We start from the raw sequence: 24,754 nt of genomic DNA, 5'->3' as shown, positions 1-24,754 counted from the left end.
TTCCGCTGTCTCCTGGACAACCTCTCTGGGACTAAATACACTGCCAAGACTCTTGAGACACACACGTACACACCATGCACACACACACACAAACACAGACCTGAAATTCCTCAGACAGCTTCCAGTAATAAGAGACTCTTCTCTCTGACGCCACAAACTATAAACCAAGAGGTCTTTACATTAAATCCACCCGTTCAACACACACGGTAGGACATGTTCCTCTTTTGTCTTCCCGCCAACACACACACACACACACACACACACACACACACACACACACACCCTGGATGTCTTCTGTAATATGATCTACTGGAAGAGTATTCTCCTGATTTTCCTGGCTGTGGGGGTTCAGGGAGACAGACAGGGAGAGGAGAAAACGTTTTTCAACTGTGGGGTAGGAGAGAGAGAGAGACAGAGAGGTGGAGAGAGAGAGAGAGGGGGGAGAGAGAGAAAGAAGAAAACGTTTTCAACTGTGAGGTAGGAGAGAGAGAGAGACAGAGAGAGAAAAAAACATTTTCATCTGTGGAAGGTAGACTAGAGAGAACTTTTTCATCTGTGGAAGGTAGGAGAGAGAGACTGAAGAATTTAATCTGTGGGAGGTAGGAGAGAGAGACCGAGGAATTGGATCTGTGGGAGGTAGTGTAGTGTAATTACAGAGTTTATAGCGCCGTACCAAGCCTGCCACATCACTATGGACACAACGGAATATAAGACGTCCTTAACCGTTTTTACCCTCTTCTGTGTCCTGTCGATATGCTGGTGTGCCCCTCAACGGTTCTGCCAGCCTGGAGACGACAATTCGGGTAAAGTACCACATTGTATTCATTCATCATCCTCATGGCTGGTTACGCATCACGGAGCTATTGAAGTAAGTTACGAGGTCGTTTCTGAGACGATTGTCTTGTCTTTTTTTCCCCCCATGTGATTTTATAAAAGCGTTTTTTTGCTACAGCCTAGCGGTCCATCCATCACGTACTCCGTGCTTCTACATCTGCATGGCTGCTTGGGGTTTTAGGCTGGGTTTCTGTATAGAAACGTTAAGGTGCACTGTCCCTTTAAAAATATAACATTTACTCAAACTCAGTATGAGTATTTCAAGTCAGGTTAATAGTATTTCAAGTCAGGTTACTAGTATTTCAAGTAAAGTTAATGGTATTTCAAGTCATGTTAATAGTATTTCAAGTCAGGTTAGTAGTATTTCAAGTCAGGTAACTAGTATTTCAAGTCAGGTTACTAGTATTTCAAGTCAGGTAACTGGTATTTCAAGTCAGGTAACTAGTATTTCAAGTCAGGTTACTAGTATTTCAAGTCAGGTAACTAGTATTTCAAGTCAGGTTACTAGTATTTCAAGTCAGGTAACTAGTATTTCAAGTCAGGTAACTAGTATTTCAAGTCAGGTTACTAAAAATGTTAAGTCCAAACCACAGTATCCGTTTATAAGTGCAATATAATTGTAGAAAAAATGTCAAAGTAAATGTCATCACAGATGTTGATTCTTCGTCTGTGTCTGACATTCTACAGTGGCTTGCGAAAGTATTCACACCCTTGGCATTTTTCCTATTTTGTTGCCTTCACAACCTGGAATTAAAATCGTTTTTAGGGGGGGTAATATATAATTTGATTTACACAACATACCTACCGCTTTGAAGATGCAACATCTTTTTTCTTATTGGGAAACAAACAAGAAATAAGACAAAAAACAGAAATTTAGCGTGCATAACTATTCACCCTCCCAAAGTCAGTACTTTGTAGAGCCACGTTTTGCAGCAAATACAGCTGCAAGTCTCTTGGGGTATGTCTCTATAAGCTTGGCACATCTAGCCACTGGGACTTTTGCCCATTCTTCAAGGCAAAACTGCTCCAGCTCCTTCAAGTTGGATGGGTTTCGCTGGTGCACAGCAATCTTTAACACATATCACAGATTCTCAATTGGATTGAGGTCTGGGCTTTGACTAGGCCATTCCAAGACATTTAAATGTTTCCCCTTAAACCACTAGAGAGTTGATTTAGTAGCATGCTTAGGGTCATTGTCCTGCTGGAAGGTGAACCTCCGTCCCAGTCTCAAATCTCTGGAAGACTGAAACAGGTTTCCGTCAAGAATTTCCTTGGATTTAGCGCCATCCATCATTCATTCAATTCTGACCAGTTTCCCAGTCCCTGCAGATGAAAAACATCCCCACAGCATGATGCTGCTGCCACCACCATGCATCACTGTGGGGATGGTATTCTCGGGGTGATGAGAGGTGTTGGGTTTGCGCCAGACGTAGTGTTTTCTTAGATGGCCAAATAGCTCACTTTTAGTCTCATCTGACCAGAGTACCTTCCTCCATATGTTTGGGGAATCTCCCACATGCCTTTTGGCGAACACCAAACGTGTTATTTTCTTTAAGCAATGGCTTTTTTCTGTCCACAAAGCCCAGCTCTGTGGAGTGTACGGCTTTAAGTGGTCCTACGGACAGATACTCCAGCTCTGTGTAGTGTACTGCTTAAAGTGGTCCTATGGACAGATACTCCAATCTGTGGAGCTTTGCAGTTCCTTCAGGGTTATCTTTGGTCTCTTTGTTGCCTCTCTGATTAATGCCCTACTTTCTTGGTCCATGAGTTTTGGGCAGGTTCTCTTGGCAGGTTTGTTATGGTGCCATTTAAATAATAATAATTATAATAGATTTAATGGTGCTCCGTGGGATGTTCAAAGTTTCTGATATTTTTTTTATAACTCAACCCTGATCTGTACTTCTCCACAACTTTGTCCCTGACCTGTTTGGAGAGCTCCTTGGTCTTCATGTTGCCGCTTGCTTGGTGGTGCCCCTTGCTTAGTGGTTTTGCAGACTCTGGGGCCTTTCACAACAGGTGTACATATACTGAGAAGATCAAGAAGATCCACAAACGATTGAATGTACCACTGAGCACTGTCAGGGCAATTATAAATATATATATATATATATGGAACAGTTGAAAACCTCACGGGTAGAGGACACAAATGCATTTTGCCCCCCAGGAGAGGGAGGAGGATGGTGAGAGTAGCAACAAAATCCCCAAGAATCACTGTGAAGGAATTGCAGGCCTTGGTGGCATCTTGAGGTCACCAGGTTTCAAAAAGCACCATCAGACTCCACCTCCACAATCACAGGCTCTTTGGAAGGGTTGCCAGAAGAACGCACCATCAGACGCCACCTCCACAACCACAGGCTCTTTGGAAGGGTTGCCAGAAGAAAGCCCTTTCTGACCCCAAGACACAGACGCAAACGCTTGGAGTTTACCAAACGTCATTTAAATTAGGACTGGAAGAAGGTGCTCTGGTCAGATGAGACCAAAATTGAACGCTTTGGTCAGATATAGCATCGGCATGTTTGGTGTCGAAACAGAGATGCATACAAGGAGAGGCACCTCATACCCACGGTGAAATATGGTGGGGGGTCAGTGACGTTTTGGGGCTGTTTTAATTCCAGAGGTCCAGGGGCACTGGTTAAGATTGATAGCATAATTAATTCCACCAAGTATCAGGCAATTTTGGCTGACAATCTGCTTGCCTCTGCCTGAAGGCTGGGACTTGGCCCTAGGTGGACTTTCCAACAAGACAATGACCCAAAACATACCTCAAGATCCACACAGAAATGGTTCTGTAACAAAAAAAAAATCTATGTTCTGCCAAGGCCATCTCAGTCACCAGACCTCAATTCAATTGAAAACCTGTGGGCTGAGTTGAAGAGGGCAGTTGATAAGCGTAAACCCAAAGAATGTGAAGGATCTTGTAAAGGATCTGCATAGAGGAATGGTCCAAAAATCCCTCCAAATGTGTTCCTTAACCTTGTCAAACATTACAGGAAAAGACCATGCTGTTATCCTTGCCAGAGGTGGTGGCACTAAGTACTAAATGAGGAGTGCCAAGAATGATGAAACCTTGATTTTGGTTACATTTATTTTGTATTAAATAATTATGATTTCGGTTGCTTCCATTGAAACATTAATAAAGTCCAGTATTTCTCACACGCTGGTATTTTGAGTTTATCTCTATAATTATATTGTTTATATTTTTTAAAAGTATTGTTTGGTCATTGCCAGTCAGGGGTGCCAGTACATTTGGAGCCCACTGTACATGGTAAGTCTATGGGTTCTCAAGGAGATGTTGGAGAAGCACTGCAGTCTGGGGGTTCTCCAGGAGAGGTTATAGAACCACTGCAGTAGGCTACATAAAGTCTGGGGGTTCTCCAGGAGAGGTTATAGAACCACTGCAGTAGGTTACATAGAGTCTGGGGGTTCTCCAGGAGAGGTTAGAGACTGCAGTAGGTTACATAGAGTCTGGGGGTTCTCCAGGAGAGGTTATAGAACCACTGCAGTAGGTTACATAGAGTCTGGGGGTTCTCCAGGAGAGGTTAGAGAACCACTGCAGTAGGCTACATAAAGTCTGGGGGTTCTCCAGGAGAGGTTAGAGAACCACTGCAGTAGGTTACATAGAGTCTGGGGGTTCTCCATGAGAGGTTAGAGACTGCAGTAGGTTACATAGAGTCTGGGGGTTCTCCATGAGAGGTTAGAGACTGCAGTAGGTTACATAGAGTCTGGGGGTTCTCCAGGAGAGGTTAGAGAACCACTGCAGTAGGTTACATAGAGTCTGGGGGATTCTCCAGGAGAGGTTATAGAACCACTGCAGTAGGTTACATAGAGTCTGGGGGATTCTCCAGGAGAGGTTAGAGAACCACTGCAGTAGGTTACATAGAGTCTGGGGGTTCTCCAGGAGAGGTTATAGAACCACTGCAGTAGGTTACATAGAGTCTGGGGGATTCTCCAGGAGAGGTTATAGAACCACTGCAGTAGGTTACATAGAGTCTGGGGGATTCTCCAGGAGAGGTTATAGAACCACTGCAGTAGGTTACATAGAGTCTGGGGGATTCTCCAGGAGAGGTTATAGAACCACTGCAGTAGGTTACATAGAGTCTGGGGGATTCTCCAGGAGAGGTTAGAGAACCACTGCAGTAGGTTACATAGAGTCTGGCGGATTCTCCAGGAGAGGTTAGAGACTGCAGTAGGTTAGATAAAGTCTGGGGGTTCTCCAGGAGAGGTTAGAGAACCACTGCAGTAGGTTACATAGAGTCTGTGGGTTCTCCAGGAGAGGTTATAGAACCACTGCAGTAGGTTACATAAAGTCTGGGGGATTCTCCAGGAGAGGTTAGAGAACCACTGCAGTAGGTTACATAGAGTCTGGGGGATTCTCCAGGAGAGGTTATAGAACCACTGCAGTAGGTTACATAGAGTATGGGGGATTCTCCAGGAGAGGTTAGAGAACCACTGCAGTAGGTTACATAGAGTCTGGGGGATTCTCCAGGAGAGGTTATAGAACCACTGCAGTAGGTTACATAGAGTCTGGGGGATTCTCCAGGAGAGGTTATAGAACCACTGCAGTAGGTTACATAGAGTCTGGGGGATTCTCCAGGAGAGGTTATAGAACCACTGCAGTAGGTTACATAGAGTCTGGGGGATTCTCCAGGAGAGGTTATAGAACCACTGCAGTAGGTTACATAGAGTCTGGGGGATTCTCCAGGAGAGGTTAGAGAACCACTGCAGTAGGTTACATAGAGTCTGGCGGATTCTCCAGGAGAGGTTAGAGACTGCAGTAGGTTAGATAAAGTCTGGGGGTTATCCAGGAGAGGTTAGAGAACCACTGCAGTAGGTTACATAGAGTCTGTGGGTTCTCCAGGAGAGGTTATAGAACCACTGCAGTAGGTTACATAAAGTCTGGGGGATTCTCCAGGAGAGGTTAGAGAACCACTGCAGTAGGTTACATAGAGTCTGGGGGATTCTCCAGGAGAGGTTATAGAACCACTGCAGTAGGTTACATAGAGTATGGGGGATTCTCCAGGAGAGGTTAGAGAACCACTGCAGTAGGTTACATAGAGTCTGGGGGATTCTCCAGGAGAGGTTATAGAACCACTGCAGTAGGTTACATAGAGTCTGGGGGATTCTCCAGGAGAGGTTATAGAACCACTGCAGTAGGTTACATAGAGTCTGGGGGATTCTCCAGGAGAGGTTATAGAACCACTGCAGTAGGTTACATAGAGTCTGGGGGATTCTCCAGGAGAGGTTAGAGAACCACTGCAGTAGGTTACATAGAGTCTGGGGGATTCTCCAGGAGAGGTTATAGAACCACTGCAGTAGGTTACATAGAGTCTGGGGGATTCTCCAGGAGAGGTTAGAGAACCACTGCAGTAGGTTACATAGAGTCTGGGGGATTCTCCAGGAGAGGTTATAGAACCACTGCAGTAGGTTACATAGAGTCTGGGGGTTCTCCAGGAGAGGTTATAGAACCACTGCAGTAGGTTACATAGAGTCTGGGGGGTTCTCCAGGAGAGGTTAGAGAACCACTGCAGTAGGTTACATAGAGTCTGGGGGTTCTCCAGGAGAGGTTATAGAACCACTGCAGTAGGTTACATAGAGTCTGGGGGATTCTCCAGGAGAGGTTATAGAACCACTGCAGTAGGTTACATAGAGTCTTGGGGATTCTCCAGGAGAGGTTATAGAACCACTGCAGTAGGTTACATAGAGTCTGGGGGATTCTCCAGGAGAGGTTATAGAACCACTGCAGTAGGTTACATAGAGTCTGGGGGATTCTCCAGGAGAGGTTAGAGAACCACTGCAGTAGGTTACATAGAGTCTGGCGGATTCTCCAGGAGAGGTTAGAGACTGCAGTAGGTTAGATAAAGTCTGGGGGTTATCCAGGAGAGGTTAGAGAACCACTGCAGTAGGTTACATAGAGTCTGTGGGTTCTCCAGGAGAGGTTATAGAACCACTGCAGTAGGTTACATAAAGTCTGGGGGATTCTCCAGGAGAGGTTAGAGAACCACTGCAGTAGGTTACATAGAGTCTGGGGGATTCTCCAGGAGAGGTTATAGAACCACTGCAGTAGGTTACATAGAGTATGGGGGATTCTCCAGGAGAGGTTAGAGAACCACTGCAGTAGGTTACATAGAGTCTGGGGGATTCTCCAGGAGAGGTTATAGAACCACTGCAGTAGGTTACATAGAGTCTGGGGGATTCTCCAGGAGAGGTTATAGAACCACTGCAGTAGGTTACATAGAGTCTGGGGGATTCTCCAGGAGAGGTTATAGAACCACTGCAGTAGGTTACATAGAGTCTGGGGGATTCTCCAGGAGAGGTTAGAGAACCACTGCAGTAGGTTACATAGAGTCTGGGGGATTCTCCAGGAGAGGTTATAGAACCACTGCAGTAGGTTACATAGAGTCTGGGGGATTCTCCAGGAGAGGTTAGAGAACCACTGCAGTAGGTTACATAGAGTCTGGGGGATTCTCCAGGAGAGGTTATAGAACCACTGCAGTAGGTTACATAGAGTCTGGGGGTTCTCCAGGAGAGGTTATAGAACCACTGCAGTAGGTTACATAGAGTCTGGGGGGTTCTCCAGGAGAGGTTAGAGAACCACTGCAGTAGGTTACATAGAGTCTGGGGGTTCTCCAGGAGAGGTTATAGAACCACTGCAGTAGGTTACATAGAGTCTGGGGGATTCTCCAGGAGAGGTTATAGAACCACTGCAGTAGGTTACATAGAGTCTTGGGGATTCTCCAGGAGAGGTTATAGAACCACTGCAGTAGGTTACATAGAGTCTGGGGGATTCTCCAGGAGAGGTTATAGAACCACTGCAGTAGGTTACATAGAGTCTGGGGGATTCTCCAGGAGAGGTTAGAGAACCACTGCAGTAGGTTACATAGAGTCTGGGGGTTCTCCAGGAGAGGTTAGAGAACCACTGCAGTAGGTTACATAGAGTCTGGGGGATTCTCCAGGAGAGGTTAGAGAACCACTGCAGTAGGTTACATAGAGTCTGAGGGTTCTCCAGGAGAGGTTAGAGAACCACTGCAGTAGGTTACATAGAGTCTGGGCGATTCTCCAGGAGAGGTTATAGAACCACTGCAGTAGGTTACATAGAGTCTGGGGGATTCTCCAGGAGAGGTTAGAGAACCACTGCAGTAAGCTACATAGAGTCTGGGGGTTCACCAGGAGAGGTTAGAGAACCACTGCAGTAGGTTACATAGAGTCTGGGGGTTCACCAGGAGAGGTTAGAGAACCACTGCAGTAAGCTACATAGAGTCTGGGGGTTCACCAAGAGAGGTTAGAGAACCACTGCATTAGGTTACATAGAGTCTGGGGGTTCTCCAGGAGAGGTTATAGAACCACTGCAGTAGGTTACATAGAGTCTGGGGGATTCTCCAGGAGAGGTTATAGAACCACTGCAGTAGGTTACATAGAGTCTGGGGGATTCTCCAGGAGAGGTTAGAGAACCACTGCAGTAGGTAACATAGAGTCTGGGGGATTCTCCAGGAGAGGTTATAGAACCACTGCAGTAGGTTACATAGAGTCTGGGGGTTCTCCAGGAGAGGTTAGAGAACCACTGCAGTAGGTTACATAGAGTCTGGGGGATTCTCCAGGAGAGGTTAGAGAACCACTGCAGTAGGTTACATAGAGTCTGGGGGATTCTCCAGGAGAGGTTATAGAACCACTGCAGTAGGTTACATAGAGTCTGGGGGATTCTCCAGGAGAGGTTAGAGAACCACTGCAGTAGGTTACATAGAGTCTGGGGGTTCTCCAGGAGAGGTTAGAGAACCACTGCAGTAGGTTACATAGAGTCTGGGGGATTCTCCAGGAGAGGTTAGAGAACCACTGCAGTAGGTTACATAGAGTCTGAGGGTTCTCCAGGAGAGGTTAGAGAACCACTGCAGTAGGTTACATAGAGTCTGGGCGATTCTCCAGGAGAGGTTATAGAACCACTGCAGTAGGTTACATAGAGTCTGGGGGATTCTCCAGGAGAGGTTAGAGAACCACTGCAGTAAGCTACATAGAGTCTGGGGGTTCACCAGGAGAGGTTAGAGAACCACTGCAGTAGGTTACATAGAGTCTGGGGGTTCACCAGGAGAGGTTAGAGAACCACTGCAGTAAGCTACATAGAGTCTGGGGGTTCACCAGGAGAGGTTAGAGAACCACTGCAGTAGGTTACATAGAGTCTGGGGGTTCACCAGGAGAGGTTAGAGAACCACTGCAGTAGGTTACATAGAGTCTGGGGGATTCTCCAGGAGAGGTTAGAGAACCACTGCAGTAGCTTACATAGAGTCTGGGGGATTCTCCAGGAGAGGTTAGAGAACCACTGCAGTAGGTTACATAGAGTCTGGGGGATTCTCCAGGAGAGGTTATAGAACCACTGCAGTAGGTTACATAGAGTCTGGGGGATTCTCCAGGAGAGGTTATAGAACCACTGCAGTAGGTTACATAGAGTCTGGGGGATTCTCCTGGAGAGGTTAGAGAACCACTGCAGTAGGTTACATAGAGTCTGGGGGATTCTCCAGGAGAGGTTAGAGAACCACTGCAGTAGGTTACATAGAGTCTGGGGGATTCTCCAGGAGAGGTTAGAGAACCACTGCAGTAGGTTACATAGAGTCTGGGGGATTCTCCAGGAGAGGTAAGAGGACCACTGCAGTAGGTTACATAGAGTCTGGGGGTTCACCAGGAGAGGTTAGAGAACCACTGCAGTAGGTTACATAGAGTCTGGGGGTTCTCCAGGAGAGGTTAGAGAACCACTGCAGTAGGCTACACGTACTTCTATTGTGATGTGTTTTGTGTTTTGCAGGAAGATGCAACAACGGTCCAGATGTAGAAAAACGTAAGTTGAACTGAACTTATTTTATTCTTATAAGAAAATAAATTACATGTAAAGATGGATTGTAAAATATATCTTATGTATGATAGTCCATGTCAACCGTATAGCAGTGCACTGGATCTGATAGTGTTTATAGTGTACATACCACACTGTATCTTAGTGTTTATAGTGTACATACCCCACTGTATCTTAGTGTTTATAGTGTACATACCACACTGTATCTGATAGTGTTTATAGTGTACATACCACACTGTATCTGACAGTGTTTATAGTGTACATACCACACTGTATCTGACAGTGTTTATAGTGTACATACCACACTGTATCTGACAGTGTTTATAGTGTACATACCACACTGGATCTGACAGTGTTTAGAGTGTACATACCACACTGGATCTGACAGTGTTTATAGTGTACATACCACACTGGATCTGATAGTGTTTATAGTGTACATACCACACTGTATCTGACAGTGTTTATAGTGTACATCCCACACTGGATCTGATAGTGTTTATAGTGTACATACCACACTGTATCTGACAGTGTTTATAGTGTACATACCACACTGTATCTGACTGTGTTTATAGTGTACATACCACACTGTATCTTAGTGTTTATAGTGTACATACCACACTGGATCTTAGTGTTTATAGTGTACATACCACACTGTATCTTAGTGTTTATAGTGTACATACCACACTGTATCTTAGTGTTTATAGTGTACATACCACACTGTATCTTAGTGTTTATAGTGTACATACCACACTGTATCTTAGTGTTTATAGTGTACATACCACACTGTATCTGATAGTGTTTATAGTGTACATACCACACTGTAGCTGACAGTGTTTATAGTGTACATACCACACTGTATCTGACAGTGTTTATAGTGTACATACCACACTGGATCTGACAGTGTTTAGAGTGTACATACCACACTGTATCTTAGTGTTTATAGTGTACATACCACACTGTATCTGACAGTGTTTATAGTGTACATACCACACTGTAGCTGACAGTGTTTATAGTGTACATACCACACTGGATCTGACAGTGTTTATAGTGTATATACCACACTGTATCTTAGTGTTTATAGTGTACATACCACACTGTATCTTAGTCTTTATAGTGTACATACCACACTGGATCTGACAGTGTTTATAGTGTACATACCACACTGTATCTGATAGTGTTTATAGTGTACATACCACACTGTATCTGACAGTGTTTATAGTGTACATACCACACTGTAGCTGACAGTGTTTATAGTGTACATACCACACTGTATCTGACAGTGTTTATAGTGTACATACCACACTGTATCTGACAGTGTTTATAGTGTACATACCACACTGTATCTGATAGTGTTTATAGTGTACATACCACACTGTAGCTGACAGTGTTTATAGTGTACATACCACACTGTATCTGATAGTGTTTATAGTGTACATACCACACTGTATCTGACAGTGTTTATAGTGTACATACCACACTGTATCTGATAGTGTTTATAGTGTACATACCACATTTGTGTCAATAGAGCTACAGTTGAAGTCGTTAGTTCACATGCACTTGTTGTGCTCAAAATATATCTTCATTATTAGAAAGCCACAGGGCCAACCCAATGTGCAAAATATAAAGTACTCAGGAAATAGTAGGAGATATTCCTCACAGGAAAACAATGTATGACAAAGACAAAAGACAGAGGGGATCCCATCATATATACAGTTGGAGTCGGAAGATTACATACACTGAGGTTGGAGTCATTAAAACTCGTTTTTCAACCACTCCACATATTTCTTGTTAACAAACTATAGTTTTGGCAAGTCGGTTAGGACACCTACTTTGTGCATGACACAAAGCATTTTTCCAACAATTGTTTACAGACAGTCTATTTCACTTATAATTCAATGTATCACAATTTCAGTGGGTCAGACATTTACATACACTAAGTTGACTGAGCCTTTAAACAGAAAATTTCAGAAAATTATGTTGTGGCTTTAGAAGCTTCTGATAGGCTAATTGCCATACTTTGAGTCAATTGGAGGTGTACCTGTGGATGTATTTCAAGGCCTACCTTCAAGCTCAGTACCTCTTTGCTTGAAATCATGGGAAAATCAAAATAAATCAGCCAAGACCTCAGAAATACAATTGCAGACCTCCGCAAGTCTGGTTCATCCTTGGGAGCAATTTCCAAATGGCTGAAGGTACCACATTCATCTGTACAAACAATAGTACGCAATAATAAACACCATGGGACCACACAGCCGTCAAACCGCTCAGGAAGGAGATGCGTTCTGTCTACTAGAGATGAACGTACTTTGGTGCGAAAAGTGCAAATCAATCCCAGAACTACAGTAAAGGACCTTGTGAAGATGCTGGAGGAAATAGTTACAAAAGTATCAATATCCACAGTAAAACGAGTTCGATATCGACATAACCTGAAAGGCCGCTCAGCAGGGATGAAGCCACTGCTCCAAAACCGCCATAAAAAAAGCCAGACTTCGGTTTGCAACTTCTAATGGGGACAAAGATCATACTTTTTGGAGAAATGTCCTCTGGTCTGATGAAACAAAAATATAACTGTTTGGCCATAATGTCCATCGTTATGTTTGGAAAAAAAATGGGCAGGCCTGCAAGCCGAAGAACACCATCCCAACCGTGAAGCACGGGGGTGACAGCATCATGTTGTGGGGGTGCTATGCGTCAGGATAGACTGGTGCACTTCACCAAACAGATGGCATCATGAGAAGTAAAATGATGTGGATATATTGATATAACATCTCGAGACATCAGTCAGGAAGTTGAAGCTTGGTAGCAAATGGATCTTCCAAATGGACAATGACCCCAAGCATACTTCCAAAGTTGTGGCAAAATGGCTAAAGGACAACAAAGTCAAGGTATTGGAGTGGCCATCACAAAGGCCTGACCTCAATCCTATAGAAAGTGTGTTGGCAGAACTGAAAAAGCGTGTGCGAGCAAGGAGTCCTACAAACCTGATTCAGTTACACCAGCTCTGTCAGGAGGAATTGGCCAAAATTCACCCAACTTTGGGAAGCTTGTGGAAGGCTACCCAAAACGTTTGACCCAAGTTAAACAATTTAAAAGCAATGCTACCAAATACTAATTGAGTGCATGTAAACTTCTGACCCACTGGGAATGTGATGAAAGAAATAAAGCTGAAATAAATCATTCTCTCTACTATTATTCTGACTTTTCACATTCTTAAAATAATGTGGTGATCCTAACTGACCTAAGAAGGGGGAATTGTGACTCTGAATAAATGTCAGGAATTATGAAATCTGAGTTTAAAGGTATTTGGCTAAGGTGTATGTAAACTTCCCGACTTCAACTGTATATATCTGTATATTCTGATTATTGTCTGTCTGTATCTTCTGTTTGTCTGTATATTCTGTCTGTCTGTATCTTCTGTTTGTCTGTATATTCTGATAATTGTCTGTGTGTTCTGTTTATTGTCTGTGTGTTCTGTTTATTGTCTGTGTACTCTGCTTGTTGTCTGTATATTATTTTAATTGGCTGTCTGTATATTCTGTCTGTCTGTATCTTCTGTTTGTCTGTATATTCTGATAATTGTCTGTGTGTTCTGTTTATTGTCTGTGTGTTCTGTTTATTGTCTGTGTACTCTGCTTGTTGTCTGTATATTATTTTAATTAGCTGTCTGTATATTATGTCTGTCTGTATATTCTGTTTGTCTGTAGATTCTGTTTATTGTCTGTAGGTTCTGTTTATTGTCTGTAGATTCTGTTGTCTGTAGGTTCTGTTTATTGTCTGTAGGTTCTGTTGTCTGTAGGTTCTGTTTATTGTCTGTAGGTTCTGTTTATTGTCTGTAGATTCTGTTGTCTGTAGATTCTGTTTATTGTCTGTAGGTTCTGTTTATTGTCTGTAGGTTCTGTTTATTGTCTGTAGGTTCTGTTTATTGTCTGTAGGTTCTGTTTATTGTCTGTAGGTTCTGTTTATTGTCTGTAGATTCTGTTTATTGTCTGTAGATTCTGTTTATTGTCTGTAGATTCTGTTTATTGTCTGTAGATTCTGTTTATTGTCTGTAGGTTCTGTTTATTGTCTGTATCTTCTGTTTGTCTGTAGATTCTGTTTATTGTCTGTAGATTCTGTTTATTGTCTGTAGATTCTGTTTATTGTCTGTAGGTTCTGTTGTCTGTAGATCCTGTTTATTGTCTGTAGGTTATGTTGTCTGTAGGTTCTGTTTATTGTCTGTAGGTTCTGTTGTCTGTAGGTTCTGTTTATTGTCTGTAGGTTCTGTTTATTGTCTGTAGGTTCTGTTTATTGCCTGTAGATTCTGTTTATTGTCTGTGTATTCTGTGTGTTGTTTTTTGGCAGTACCATTTAACAGATTCAAATTCCTTTACATGCAAATGTAGCAGGATGGAACAAGCCTGTATATAGATGCCTGTATATAGATGTCTGTGTGCATCCCAAATGTAGCAGGATGGAACAAGCCTGTACATAGATGCCTGTATATAGATGTCTGTGTGCATCCCAAATGTCAGACTGTTCACTATATAGTGCACTGCTTCTGCCCAGGGGCCATAGGGAGTAGGATGCCATTTGGAACACCTCCGTGGTCTCAGAGAGGGCAGGAACATTAGTTAGGACCCTGTAGGGGGATGTTCTGTACTGTCACCTGTCTGTCTGGGATGATGTAGAATATAGTTATGTAGATATCACTTCAAGACATAACAAAGAAATGTATTGTTAATTTAAAAAAAAAACTTTGTAACGCTCAGAGAACATTATTTAAAAAACATACATTCTAGGCAGAGTTGCAAAGAAAAAGCCATATCTCAGACTGGCCAATAAAAAGAAAAGATTAAGATGGGCAAAATAACACAGACACTGGGACAGAGGAACTCTGCCTAGAAGGCCAGCATCCTGGAGTCAGCTCTTCACTGTTGATGTTGAGACTGGACACAGGAACTCTGCCTAGAAGGCCAGCATCCCGGAGTCGCCTCTTCACTGTTGACGTTGAGACTGGACAGAGGAACTCTGCCTAGAAGGCCAGCATCCTGGAGTCGCCTCTTCACTGTTGACGTTGAGACTGGACAGAGGAACTCTGCCTAGAAGGCCAGCATCCTGGAGTCAGCTCTTCACTGTTGACGTTGAGACTGGACAGAGGAACAGCATCCCGGAGTCTCCTCTTCACTGTTGACGTTGAGACTGGACAGAGGAACAGCATCCCGGAGTCTCCTCTTCACTGTTGACGTTGAGACTGGACAGAGGAACAGCATCCCGGAGTCGCCTCTTCACTGTTGACGTTGAGACTGGACAGAGGAACTCTGCCTAGAAGGCCAGCATCACAGAGTCGCCTCTTCACTGTTGACGTTGAAACGGGTGTTTTGCGTGTACCATGTAATGAAGCTGCCAGTTGAGGACCTGTGAGGTATCTGTTTCTCGAACTAGACAGTCTAATGTACTTGTCCTCTTGCTCAGTTGTGCACCGGGCCCTCCCACTCCTCTGTCTATTCTGTTTAGAGCCGGTTTGCGCTGTTCTGTGAAGGGAGTAGGACACAGCGTTGTAAGATCTTGAGTTGCTTGGCAATTTCCCGCATGGAATAGCCTTAATTTCTCAGAACAAGAATAGACTGACGAGTTTCAGAAGAAAGTTCTTTGTTTCTGGCCATTTTGAGCCTGTAATCGAACCCACTAATGCTGATGCTCCAGATACTCAACAAGTTTAAAGAAGGCCAGTTTTATTGCTTCTTTAAATCAGGACAAAAGTTTTCAGCTGTGCTTACAAATTTTTTCTAAGGGTTTTCTAATGATCAATCAGCCTTTTAAAATGAACCTCCCTGCAACGTTCTCAGAACCTCCCTGCAACGTTCTCAGAACCTCCCTGCAACCTAAAAATCTACGTTCCAAGAACAGGCAAAATGTTCCATTTTAAATGTCAGGAAACCTATGTCTTCGTTCCCAGAACGAACAAGAAACCAAAAACGTACTTTCCCACAACTTCTAAGTATACCAAATGTGCTGCTAGCTGGGTAAAGTCCCTTAAGTCTTGAGTAAGTCCTATATCATAGTAACATCAACAAAGCAGACAATAAAGTGTGACCAGGTTCAGTTGTCCAACGTTGTCCAACAATGCAGATAGAAATGCCATGACTACAGCCGACATGACTCCTAGTTCGACATGTCAGAGAGGCATGTTTGTTCTACATAACATATTTCTATCTGAACGTTCCTAAATGTTGTGTCCTCCTCTTAACCCTCCTCCCTCCACAGCCGCAGTGTGTTCAGAGATTAACCTGGGTTACTGCAATGACCTGGACTACTCCAGGTGAGTCTTCAGGTTACCCTCCCTTACTATAAGCCGAGAATGCATCCCAAATGCCACACTATTCCCTATATAGTGCAGTACTTTTGACCAGGGCCCATAGGGGGTTCCCTCCCTTACCCTAGGGTGAAAATATTTCCCACATGGAAATGGAAGAGAATAACTTTGTTTGAGAAAAAACATTACCAATATGTTCTCATCTACTTGACTGATTGATTCACTGACTGTTCAACAGACTGATCTTCAGATCGACCAATCAACCAATTGATCAATTGCTCATCTCCTCTCTCCCCAGGACCATCTTCCCTAACATCCTAGGTCAGCAGTCTCGTCACGAGGTGGAGTCTGGAGCTGAGTACCTCCTCCTCTCTGTGATCCACGGTCTCCTCAACGGGGAGTGTTCCCCCGACATCCGTCTGCTGGGGTGCTCCGTACTCGCCCCGCGCTGCCAAGACCTACCCAGCCCCGCACCTGTCAAGGTGTGTCCCAGCTAGCACATTTAGTTCCTGCCCTGCCCCCGTCAAGGCATGTCCCAGCTAGCACATTTAGTTCTAGCCCCGCCCCCGTCAAGGCGTGTCCGAGCTAGCACATTTAGTTCTAGCCCCACAACAGTCAAGGTGTGTCCCAGCTAGCACATTTAGTTCCAGCCCCACAACAGTCAAGGTGTGTCCCAGTTAGCACATTTAGTTCCAGCCCCACAACAGTCAAGGTGTGTCCCAGCTAGCACATTTAGTTCTAGCCCCACAACAGTCAAGGTGTGTCCCAGTTAGCACATTTAGTTCCAGCCCTACAACAGTCAAGGTGTGTTCCAGTTAGCACATTTAGTTCCAGCCCCACAACAGTCAAGGTGTGTTCCAGCTATCACATTTAGTTCCAGCCCCACAACAGTCAAGGTGTGTCCCAGCTAGCACATTTAGTTCCAGCTCCACAACAGTCAAGGTGTGTCCCAGCTAGCACATTTAGTTCCAGCCCCACAACAGTCAAGGTGTGTTCCAGTTAGCACATTTAGTTCCAGCCCCACAACAGTCAAGGTGTGTCCCAGCTAGCACATTTAGTTCCAGCCCCACAACAGTCAAGGTGTGTTCCAGTTAGCACATTTAGTTCCAGCCCCACAACAGTCAAGGTGTGTTCCAGTTAGCACATTTAGTTCCAGCCCCACAACAGTCAAGGTGTGTTCCAGTTAGCACATTTAGTTCCAGCCCCACAACAGTCAAGGTGTGTTCCAGTTAGCACATTTAGTTCCAGCCCCACAACAGTCAAGGTGTGTTCCAGTTAGCACATTTAGTTCCAGCCCCACAACAGTCAAGGAGTATGTGCTGGAGGGGTTGGATCCAGGATGGGTGTCCATCTCATATGGATTAATACAGTATTCTTCTTCTCCTCATATTCCCCCTTCTTCTCCTTCTTCTTCTTCTTCTAAAGTCATGCCGCAGTGCATGTGAGGCGGTGAGGAAGGGGTGTGGCCACGCGTTCGAGGGCATCGACATGGCGTGGCCTTACTTCCTAGACTGTGACCGATTCTTCGCCGGCGAACAGGAAGGCTGTCACGACCCGTTGGCCCCGTTAAGAGGTAGCCCTCCCGGAATTGTACATGTTAAAAATAACTTGTTGAATATACAATAATTACACAATAAGAGTTTTTACTGTACTGTACAAATTGAATTTTTAATACTTTTGAGCTAGGTGGGTCCAACATCCGGTGAAATTGCAGAGAGCGAAATTCAAAATACAAATTTGTAATATTAAACATTCATGAAAATACAATTGTCTTACATCGTTTAAAAGCTTAACTTCTTGTTCATCCAGCCGCTTTGTCAGTTTTCAAAAAGGCGTTACGGCGAAAGCATACTATGCGATTATTATCTGAGGACAGCCGGCCCGCGTACAAAAGCATTAAAACATTTTCCAAACAAGCAAAGTCAGAAATAGCGATAAAATAAATCACTTACCTTTGAAGATCTTCCTCTGTTTGCAATCACACGGGTCCCAGCTACATAACAAATGGTCCTTTTGTTCGATAAAGTCCTTTCTAATATCCCCCAAAAATGTCAGTTTAGTTGGCGCTTGACTCAGTAATCCACCAGAATGCATACAAATGAACCCGAAACTTTGTCCAAACAAGTCAAACAACGTTTCTAATAAATCCTCAGGTACCCTAATATGTAAATAAATGATACAATTTAAGACGGAGAATAGTATGTTCATTACCCGAGATAAATAACGAAGTGTGCGCCATCACCGACGCACTCCACAACACTACAGCCAAAATGGAAGCCACTTAGAAAAACTACAAATTCTAGCTAATTTATCAAAAAACATGCCTGAATCTCTTTCTAAAAACTGTTGACATCTAGTGGAAGCCCTAGGAACTGCAATCTGGGAGGTATTCCATTGATTTTCCCATAGACAGCCATTTTAAATGATGTCATCATCCCCCCAAAATAAATTCCAGATGGATTCTCCTCGGGTTTTCGCCTTTAACAGTTTCTGAAACTTTAGAGTGTTTTATATCCAATACCACCAATTATATGCATATCCTTGCATCTGGGCCTGTGTAACAGGCAGTTTACTTTGGGTACCTCATTCATCCAAACTTCCGAATACTGCCCCCTAGCCCAAAGAAGTGTTTAGCATGTTGAACGTACATTCTACCCTGTCTTACAAAATAGTTTTTAATGTACTGTTACACAAATAGAATTTTAACATGTCAAACATACATTCTACCTTGTCTTAGCATTCACAAATACCTGAAAAGCTAGCTAGGACATAGTGCATTTTTAGTTCCTAAATACATTACAAATGTATTTGAAAGAGCTTACCAAGTAATTTAACATGACAATCGTAATGTGTGTCCGCCCCTTTTTTTAAATGTTCACCTAAAATGAAAGGCCATAATGTATTTCTTCCAGCCCAGCTGCAATTTAGATTTTGGCCACTAGATGGCAGCGGTGTCTATGCAAAGTTTAGACTGATCCAATGAACATTGCATTTCTGTTCAAAATGTTGTATCAAGACTGCCCAAATGTGCCTAATTTGTTTATTCATACCTTTTCATGTTCAAAATTGTGCACACTCCTCAAACAATAGCATGGTATTCTTTCACTGTATTAGCTAATGTAAATTGGACAGTGCAGTTAGATTAACAAGAATTTAAGCTTTCTGCCCATATCCGATATGTCTATGTCCTGGGAAATGTTCTTGTTACTTACAACCTCATGCTAATCAAATTAGCCTACATTAGCTCAACCATCCCGTGGATTGGACACCGATCCCGAAGGGGTGTTTCAGAAAACCAACTATGATCAATTCAGCTAATCTCCCACCCCCTTCCCACCCCCTTCCTCCATATCACTCGACCCCCCTCCCCTCCTCCTTTCGCCCTCTCCCTCTCAGCCAGACAGGAAGTGGCTTTCTCCAACCTGTCTCCAGACGAACCCTCCACCATCATTCAGTTCACGTACCACTCCAACTCCCAAATGTACAGCGTTCTGAAGAGGACGGCTGCCAAGTGCTCTCACATCTCCCGCACCTACAGGTACTGGCTGTTGTCTGCTGCTGTTTGCTTTGACAGGAAATACAACCTCAAGGGGATGAATAAACTACTGATCTGTGTATCTATATATCTACAGTACTGATCTGTGTATCTATATATCTACAGTACCGATCTGTGTATCTATATATCTACAGTACCGATCTGTGTATCTATATATCTACAGTACTGATCTGTGTATCTATATATCTACAGTACTGATCTGTGTATCTATATATCTACAGTACGGATCTGTGTATCTATATCTACAGTACTGATCTGTGTATCTATATATCTACAGTACGGATCTGTGTATCTATATATCTACAGTACTGATCTGTGTATCTATATATCTACAGTATCGGACGCAGCACAGAGGGGAAAGACCTCCTGGCCATAGAGTTCACAGACAACCCCGGAGGGCATGAACTGTGTGAGTGTGTGACGATTTAAGGTGGAGTGATTTCTGGGGTTTGAACTGCACCGCAATGGGGCAAGTGAGCTAGGGAGCCCATTGGTACAGGGCTAGTTGAGGACCTCCTGTTTATTAAAGCCTATTGGTACAGGGCTAGTTGAGGACCTCCTGTTTATTAAAGCCTATTGGTACAGGGCTAGTCGAGGACCTCCTGTGTCTTAACATCTTCTAAAATTAACTTTGACACAGGTTTTGACTTGAGCAATTCCTTTCCTGTGTCTCTCACCCCCTCCCTTCCTCCCCCGTCTCTCCCTCCCCCATCTCCCCCATCTCAGTGGAACCGGAGATCAAGCTGGTTGGCAACATGCATGGCAACGAGGTCCTGGGTCGCCAGTTGCTGCTCTACCTGGCCCAGTACCTGTGTTCCGAGTATCTCCTTGGCAACCAGCGTATCCAGACGCTCGTAAACACCACGCGCATCCACATCCTGGCGTCCATGAACCCCGACGGTTACGAGCTGGCGGCCGCCGAGGTAGAGGATAGCAACGACCCGGAACAACAACCACACCACAACCAGGAAGTAAATCACAAATAAATTTAAAAAACGTCGAAGCCGGGACCAACCAACCGCCGCGTAGAGATAGAAAGAGGCCACGCCTCCTATCTTCTCCATTATATCGTGTCTGTGACAGCATGTGTTGGGGCACTCTCTTTTCTAAGCCTTGCCCCTTTTCGCAACTGCCTATCATCTACCTGAGCTCTCCTATTTGTTCAGCCCCTCCCACTACCAGAGAGACAGAGTGATAGTGTCCTCAACCAATCAACAAGAGCCGTCGGTTAGACTGTTGTCATGGAAACGCAGTGCCATTTTTTTTTTGTAGCTGTGTTTAAGGTCGAAGAGGTAACACTGCTAGAAATCTCAAAACGTTTTTCTTAAAATATAAAATGTAACAAATATATTTTTAATAGATAGAACGTCTAGTCGTTGTTTTTCCCAACAGCTGGCGGTGGGAAGCTCTATTGTCTTTATCATCATCTTTTCAAACAACCGAGGGATTTCTGGACTATCTTCTTGTAATAGATAGAACGTCTAGTCGTTGTTTTTCCCAACAGCTGGCGGTGGGAAGCTCTATTGTCTTTATCATCATCTTTTCAAACAACCGAATGATTTCTGGACTATCTTCTTGTAATAGATAGAACGTCTAGTCGTTGTTTTTCCCAACAGCTGGCGGTGGGAAGCTCCATTGTCTTTATCATCATCTTTTCAAACAACCGAGGGATTTCTGGACTATCTTCTTGTAATAGATAGAACGTCTAGTCGTTGTTTTTCCCAACAGCTGGCGGTGGGAAGCTCTATTGTCTTTATCATCATCTTTTCAAACAACCGAATGATTTCTGGACTATCTTCTTGTAATAGATAGAACGTCTAGTCGTTGTTTTTCCCAACAGCTGGCGGTGGGAAGCTCTATTGTCTTTATCATCATCTTTTCAAACAACCGAATGATTTCTGGACTATCTTCTTGTAATAGATAGAACGTCTAGTCGTTGTTTTTCCCAACAGCTGGCGGTGGGAAGCTCTATTGTCTTTATCATCATCTTTTCAAACAACCGAGGGATTTCTGGACTATCTTCTTGTAATAGATAGAACGTCTAGTCGTTGTTTTTCCCAACAGCTGGCGGTGGGAAGCTCTATTGTCTTTATCATCATCTTTTCAAACAACCGAATGATTTCTGGACTATCTTCTTGTAATAGATAGAACGTCTAGTCGTTGTTTTTCCCAACAGCTGGCGGTGGGAAGCTCTATTGTCTTTATCATCATCTTTTCAAACAACCGAATGATTTCTGGACTATCTTCTTGTAATAGATAGAACGTCTAGTCGTTGTTTTTCCCAACAGCTGGCGGTGGGAAGCTCTATTGTCTTTATCATCATCTTTTCAAACAACCGAATGATTTCTGGACTATCTTCTTGTAATAGATAGAACGTCTAGTCGTTGTTTTTCCCAACAGCTGGCAGTGGGAAGCTCTATTGTCTTTATCATCATCTTTTCAAACAACCGAGGGATTTCTGGACTATCTTCTTGTAATAGATAGAACGTCTAGTCGTTGTTTTTCCCAACAGCTGGCGGTGGGAAGCTCTATTGTCTTTATCATCATCTTTTCAAACAACCGAGGGATTTCTGGACTATCTTCTTGTAATAGATAGAACGTCTAGTCGTTGTTTTTCCCAACAGCTGGCGGTGGGAAGCTCTATTGTCTTTATCATCATCTTTTCAAACAACCGAGGGATTTCTGGACTATCTTCTTGTAATAGATAGAACGTCTAGTCGTTGTTTTTCCCAACAGCTGGCGGTGGGAAGCTCTATTGTCTTTATCATCATCTTTTCAAACAACCGAGGGATTTCTGGACTATCTTCTTGTAATAGATAGAACGTCTAGTCGTTGTTTTTCCCAACAGCTGGCGGTGGGAAGCTCTATTGTCTTTATCATCATCTTTTCAAACAACCGAGGGATTTCTGGACTATCTTCTTGTAATAGATAGAACGTCTAGTCGTTGTTTTTCCCAACAGCTGGCGGTGGGAAGCTCTATTGTCTTTATCATCATCTTTTCAAACAACCGAATGATTTCTGGACTATCTTCTTGTAATAGATAGAACGTCTAGTCGTTGTTTTTCCCAACAGCTGGCGGTGGGAAGCTCTATTGTCTTTATCATCATCTTTTCAAACAACCGAGGGATTTCTGGACTATCTTCTTGTAATAGATAGAACGTCTAGTCGTTGTTTTTCCCAACAGCTGGCGGTGGGAAGCTCCATTGTCTTTATCATCATCTTTTCAAACAACCGAGGGATTTCTGGGCTATCTTCTTGTAATAGATAGAACGTCTAGTCGTTGTTTTTCCCAACAGCTGGCGGTGGGAAGCTCTATTGTCTTTATCATCATCTTTTCAAACAACCGAATGATTTCTGGACTATCTTCTTGTAATAGATAGAACGTCTAGTCGTTGTTTTTCCCAACAGCTGGCGGTGGGAAGCTCCATTGTCTTTATCATCATCTTTTCAAACAACCGAATGATTTCTGGACTATCTTCTTGTAATAGATAGAACGTCTAGTCGTTGTTTTTCCCAACAGCTGGCGGTGGGAAACTCTATTGTCTTTATCATCATCTTTTCAAACAACCGAGGGATTTCTGGACTATCTTCTTGTAATAGATAGAACGTCTAGTCGTTGTTTTTCCCAACAGCTGGCGGTGGGAAGCTCTATTGTCTTTATCATCATCTTTTCAAACAACCGAATGATTTCTGGACTATCTTCTTGTAATAGATAGAACGTCTAGTCGTTGTTTTTCCCAACAGCTGGCGGTGGGAAGCTCTATTGTCTTTATCATCATCTTTTCAAACAACCGAGGGATTTCTGGACTATCTTCTTGTAATAGATAGAACGTCTAGTCGTTGTTTTTCCCAACAGCTGGCGGTGGGAAGCTCTATTGTCTTTATCATCATCTTTTCGAACAACCGAATGATTTCTGGACTATCTTCTTGTAATAGATAGAACGTCTAGTCGTTGTTTTTCCCAACAGCTGGCGGTGGGAAGCTCTATTGTCTTTATCATCATCTTTTCAAACAACCGAGGGATTTCTGGACTATCTTCTTGTAATAGATAGAACGTCTAGTCGTTGTTTTTCCCAACAGCTGGCGGTGGGAAGCTCTATTGTCTTTATCATCATCTTTTCAAACAACCGAATGATTTCTGGACTATCTTCTTGTAATAGATAGAACGTCTAGTCGTTGTTTTTCCCAACAGCTGGCGGTGGGAAGCTCTATTGTCTTTATCATCATCTTTTCAAACAACCGAATGATTTCTGGACTATCTTCTTGTAATAGATAGAACGTCTAGTCGTTGTTTTTCCCAACAGCTGGCGGTGGGAAGCTCTATTGTCTTTATCATCATCTTTTCAAACAACCGAATGATTTCTGGACTATCTTCTTGTAATAGATAGAACGTCTAGTCGTTGTTTTTCCCAACAGCTGGCGGTGGGAAGCTCTATTGTCTTTATCATCATCTTTTCAAACAACCGAATGATTTCTGGACTATCTTCTTGTAATAGATAGAACGTCTAGTCGTTGTTTTTCCCAACAGCTGGCGGTGGGAAGCTCTATTGTCTTTATCATCATCTTTTCAAACAACCGAGGGATTTCTGGACTATCTTCTTGTAATAGATAGAACGTCTAGTCGTTGTTTTTCCCAACAGCTGGCGGTGGGAAGCTCTATTGTCTTTATCATCATCTTTTCAAACAACCGAATGATTTCTGGACTATCTTCTTGTAATAGATAGAACGTCTAGTCGTTGTTTTTCCCAACAGCTGGCGGTGGGAAGCTCCATTGTCTTTATCATCATCTTTTCAAACAACCGAATGATTTCTGGACTATCTTCTTGTAATAGATAGAACGTCTAGTCGTTGTTTTTCCCAACAGCTGGCGGTGGGAAGCTCCATTGTCTTTATCATCATCTTTTCAAACAACCGAGTGATTTCTGGACTATCTTCTTGTAATAGATAGAACGTCTAGTCGTTGTTTTTCCCAACAGCTGGCGGTGGGAAGCTCCATTGTCTTTATCATCATCTTTTCAAACAACCGAGGGATTTCTGGACTATCTTCTTGTAATAGATAGAACGTCTAGTCGTTGTTTTTCCCAACAGCTGGCGGTGGGAAGCTCTATTGTCTTTATCATCATCTTTTCAAACAACCGAGGGATTTCTGGACTATCTTCTTGTAATAGATAGAACGTCTAGTCGTTGTTTTTCCCAACAGCTGGCGGTGGGAAGCTCTATTGTCTTTATCATCATCTTT

At 43.4% G+C, this 24,754-nt stretch overlaps 1 protein-coding gene across 3 annotated transcripts in view; it reads left to right on the top strand.

The window, feature by feature from the left end:
- The first annotated feature begins 393 nt into the window (after nucleotides 1-393).
- LOC110511271 (carboxypeptidase Z) overlaps nucleotides 394-24,754 on the top strand; it is a 38,057-nt gene continuing 13,696 nt past the window's right edge. The window contains exons 1-8 of one of the 3 annotated variants that reach the window (XM_036934150.1): nucleotides 394-803; nucleotides 9,623-9,655; nucleotides 15,911-15,965; nucleotides 16,258-16,441; nucleotides 17,385-17,532; nucleotides 19,356-19,497; nucleotides 19,851-19,924; nucleotides 20,242-20,438. In XM_036934150.1, coding sequence (XP_036790045.1) covers nucleotides 692-803; nucleotides 9,623-9,655; nucleotides 15,911-15,965; nucleotides 16,258-16,441; nucleotides 17,385-17,532; nucleotides 19,356-19,497; nucleotides 19,851-19,924; nucleotides 20,242-20,438 — 945 coding nt within the window. In that variant the 5' untranslated portion in view covers nucleotides 394-691. Of the gene's footprint in view, nucleotides 804-9,622; nucleotides 9,656-15,910; nucleotides 15,966-16,257; nucleotides 16,442-17,384; nucleotides 17,533-19,355; nucleotides 19,498-19,850; nucleotides 19,925-20,241; nucleotides 20,487-24,754 lie in introns of all 3 variants that reach the window. The other 2 variants (XM_036934148.1, XM_036934149.1) reach the window with 2 other exon arrangements.

The sequence above is a fragment of the Oncorhynchus mykiss genome, chromosome 10, assembly GCF_013265735.2.
Source record: "Oncorhynchus mykiss isolate Arlee chromosome 10, USDA_OmykA_1.1, whole genome shotgun sequence".
Taxonomy (NCBI): domain Eukaryota; kingdom Metazoa; phylum Chordata; class Actinopteri; order Salmoniformes; family Salmonidae; genus Oncorhynchus; species Oncorhynchus mykiss.
The sequence above is the reverse complement of the archived record's forward strand: the minus strand, read 5'-3'. Positions and strand labels throughout refer to the sequence as shown.